General features: G+C 37.4%; 2 protein-coding genes across 5 annotated transcripts in view; both read left to right on the top strand.

Moving 5' to 3' along the window:
• LOC117597014 (uncharacterized) overlaps positions 1-1,921 on the top strand; it is an 82,128-nt gene extending 80,207 nt beyond the window's left edge. For 3 of the 4 annotated variants that reach the window (XM_053233378.1, XM_053233377.1, XM_053233375.1), the window contains one exon: positions 1,844-1,921. The gene's annotated coding sequence lies outside the window, so the exon portion shown is untranslated. The other variant, XM_053233376.1, reaches the window with a different exon arrangement.
• The window catches only part of LOC128318102 (uncharacterized), a 6,480-nt gene continuing 5,850 nt past the window's right edge, over positions 1,871-2,500 (top strand). The window contains exon 1 of the mRNA XM_053233220.1: positions 1,871-1,931. Within this exon, the coding sequence (XP_053089195.1) occupies positions 1,871-1,931 (61 nt within the window). The remainder of the gene's footprint in view (positions 1,932-2,500) is intronic.

Here is a 2,500-nt window from a genome sequence, read left to right as displayed (position 1 = left end):
CCCCTTGGCTGGAAAGTATATATAAATATTAAAAAATCTTATGTTGTTTATTTAAATAAGACAATATCACCTTTTCTTTGGAATAAGAAACTCCCCAGAATATGCTTGTGTTTTTTATGAAATCCCAAGGAACTAGGGAGGATGGCTCTTCCACATTTCCAACTATATTACTGGGCCTGCAGTTTGAGAGCTTTAGCATACTGGCAGGATTCACATAACTCTAATCATTTACCGGATTGGGTCCATATTGAATCCTCAGCTTGCCTTCCTTTTTCATTTCCAGCCCTTTTATTCTCACCCTTACCACTCGGTCTTGACTCTCATTCAGTACGTCCTGTGGACTGGAATTCTGTTCAGATTTGGGTCCAAATTCGTAAATATTATGGATGGCAGAGAGGTTCTGTTTGTGCACCAGGTGCCAGAAATTATGGATTTGTCCAGCCTCTTAATGACCTTGCATTCTTGCTATGGCAGGAAAAAGTCATTTCATTATTCAAAGATCTATTTGTTGATGGGAGCTTCCTATCATTTGCACAATTAGAATCTCAGTTCAAAATACCAAAGACTCATTTTTTCAGATATCTACAGATGCATGATTTTATACGCAAGAATTTCACCTCTTTTCTTTTCCTTCCTGAACCAAATACAATTGACCAGTTATTTCCTGTCAGCCCGGCTCAGAGAGGTACTATCTTCAGTTTGTACATAAAACCTGCATCATTATTGTCCACTCCTAATAATGCACAGAGACTCTTGGCAACTAGATCTTAAACTTTGCATGACTGACAAGGAGTGGCATGAGGCTAAATATAGGGTTCATGGGTCTTCTATTTATGCCAGACACAGTCTCTTGCAATTTAAAGTGGTACACAGACTTCATTTATCTAAGGCCAGGTGGGCAAATATATTCTCCTCGTATTGACCGAACTCAAGATGCATTCAATCCCCTGCTACACTTGCCCATATGTTTTGGGTTTGTCTCAGGCTGTTTGTTTTCTGGTCACTGATTTTTGAGTCTTATTCTAAGATTTAGTAAAAATGTTAGTCCAAACCCTCTAAAAGCCATCTTTGGTATTGTCAGTGAAAAGACCACTCTTTCAAACAGTGATATCAACCGCTATGCATCTTTTATTCTCTGCTGGTGAGGCAGTTGGTTCTGCTCAGATGGAAACAGGCTTCCCCCCTTTCCTTTAAACAGTGGGCTAGAAAAGTACTACAATTCTTAAGTCTGGAAAAATAAGACTGAATCTGTGGGGTTCTGGCTCCACATTCGCTGTTATGTGGCCTTTCATAAGTTATCTTCAGAATCAGTTATAGCTGAAATGGGATGAATCGATGCTGATACCTGATTTTGTTCATGAATTTCCTGTATGTTTTTTATTTGTATGTAAACAGTATTTTATGTTTGTTCCTTCTGTTTTTTCCTCTGTTTGTACACGTGTAGTATTGTCTTAGTGATTATGTATGTTGTTGATGGTTGCATAAATTAAAAAATACAAAAAAAAAACTCTTTTATTATAACTTTTTTTTATCATATCTTACCACCATTATTATTAGTAGTAGTAATTCTTAGTTAATGAGGTTACAAAGTTTTATGAAGTAGATAGCTACAAATAAATATTAATCAATATTAGTAATTACTAGCCCCTCACTTAGCCGTCACAGCTCCAGTGTTAGGTGTGTGAGTGTGTGTGTGTGTGTGTGTGTGTGTGTGTGTGTGTGTGTGTGTGTGTGTCAGGTTCCTGTCTCTACTCTCCATGTCGTTCTTTGTTCTTAAGCTTTCCCACTGCACTTATTGTGTTTAGGTACCTGGTTAATTCCTCACCTGTTCTCACCTGGGCAGTGCTGCTGGTGGTGTTGTGTCTCAGACATGGAGTCCTGCAGGGTTCCTCACCATGTCCTGCTTTTATTCATCCTCACGTTCATCACAGGTGAGTGTGATTTCAGTCTCACTGCTCACACTGGGCTCAGCGAGTTCCTCTTACAGTCTTACAAACCTCTATTAAACATGTTTTAGGATTAATTACATTTACTTTCTCAGGATTTAATGTGAGAGTTCAGAGGATCAAAGTGTGAAAATCCTTCTATTAAGAAACAAACCTGAGTTACAGGAGAGTGTTACTGCGTCATCAAATATAAGAGCCAATCAGGTTCCATATGCAAATACAGGCCAAACAGCAGCAGTGTACCAGTCACCAGGGGAAAGGGGGAGGAGCCTGTCGGGATGGAGGCTTTTAGATTTATTCTGTTTATTTACTCTGGATTTAGTGATGAGGCTGAAAGTGTCAGTACTTTTAGGTTTTTTCTGATTCATTAGCATATATGTTTAGAAATCATTTCAGTAAATAAAAAATAAAAACACTAAATACAGAATGTATTCATGTAAAATATCTTGATCTTGATCTTTACTGATATTTTTTTTTAAATTTTATGCTGCTATTTAATCAGTTGTGATTATAATGGAAAGAGAAAAGCGTATAATAACATTTAGTGAAATGTA

Source organism: Pangasianodon hypophthalmus, chromosome 4 (genome assembly GCF_027358585.1).
Source record: "Pangasianodon hypophthalmus isolate fPanHyp1 chromosome 4, fPanHyp1.pri, whole genome shotgun sequence".
Lineage (NCBI taxonomy): Eukaryota > Metazoa > Chordata > Actinopteri > Siluriformes > Pangasiidae > Pangasianodon > Pangasianodon hypophthalmus.
This window is presented reverse-complemented; position numbering and strand designations above follow the sequence as displayed.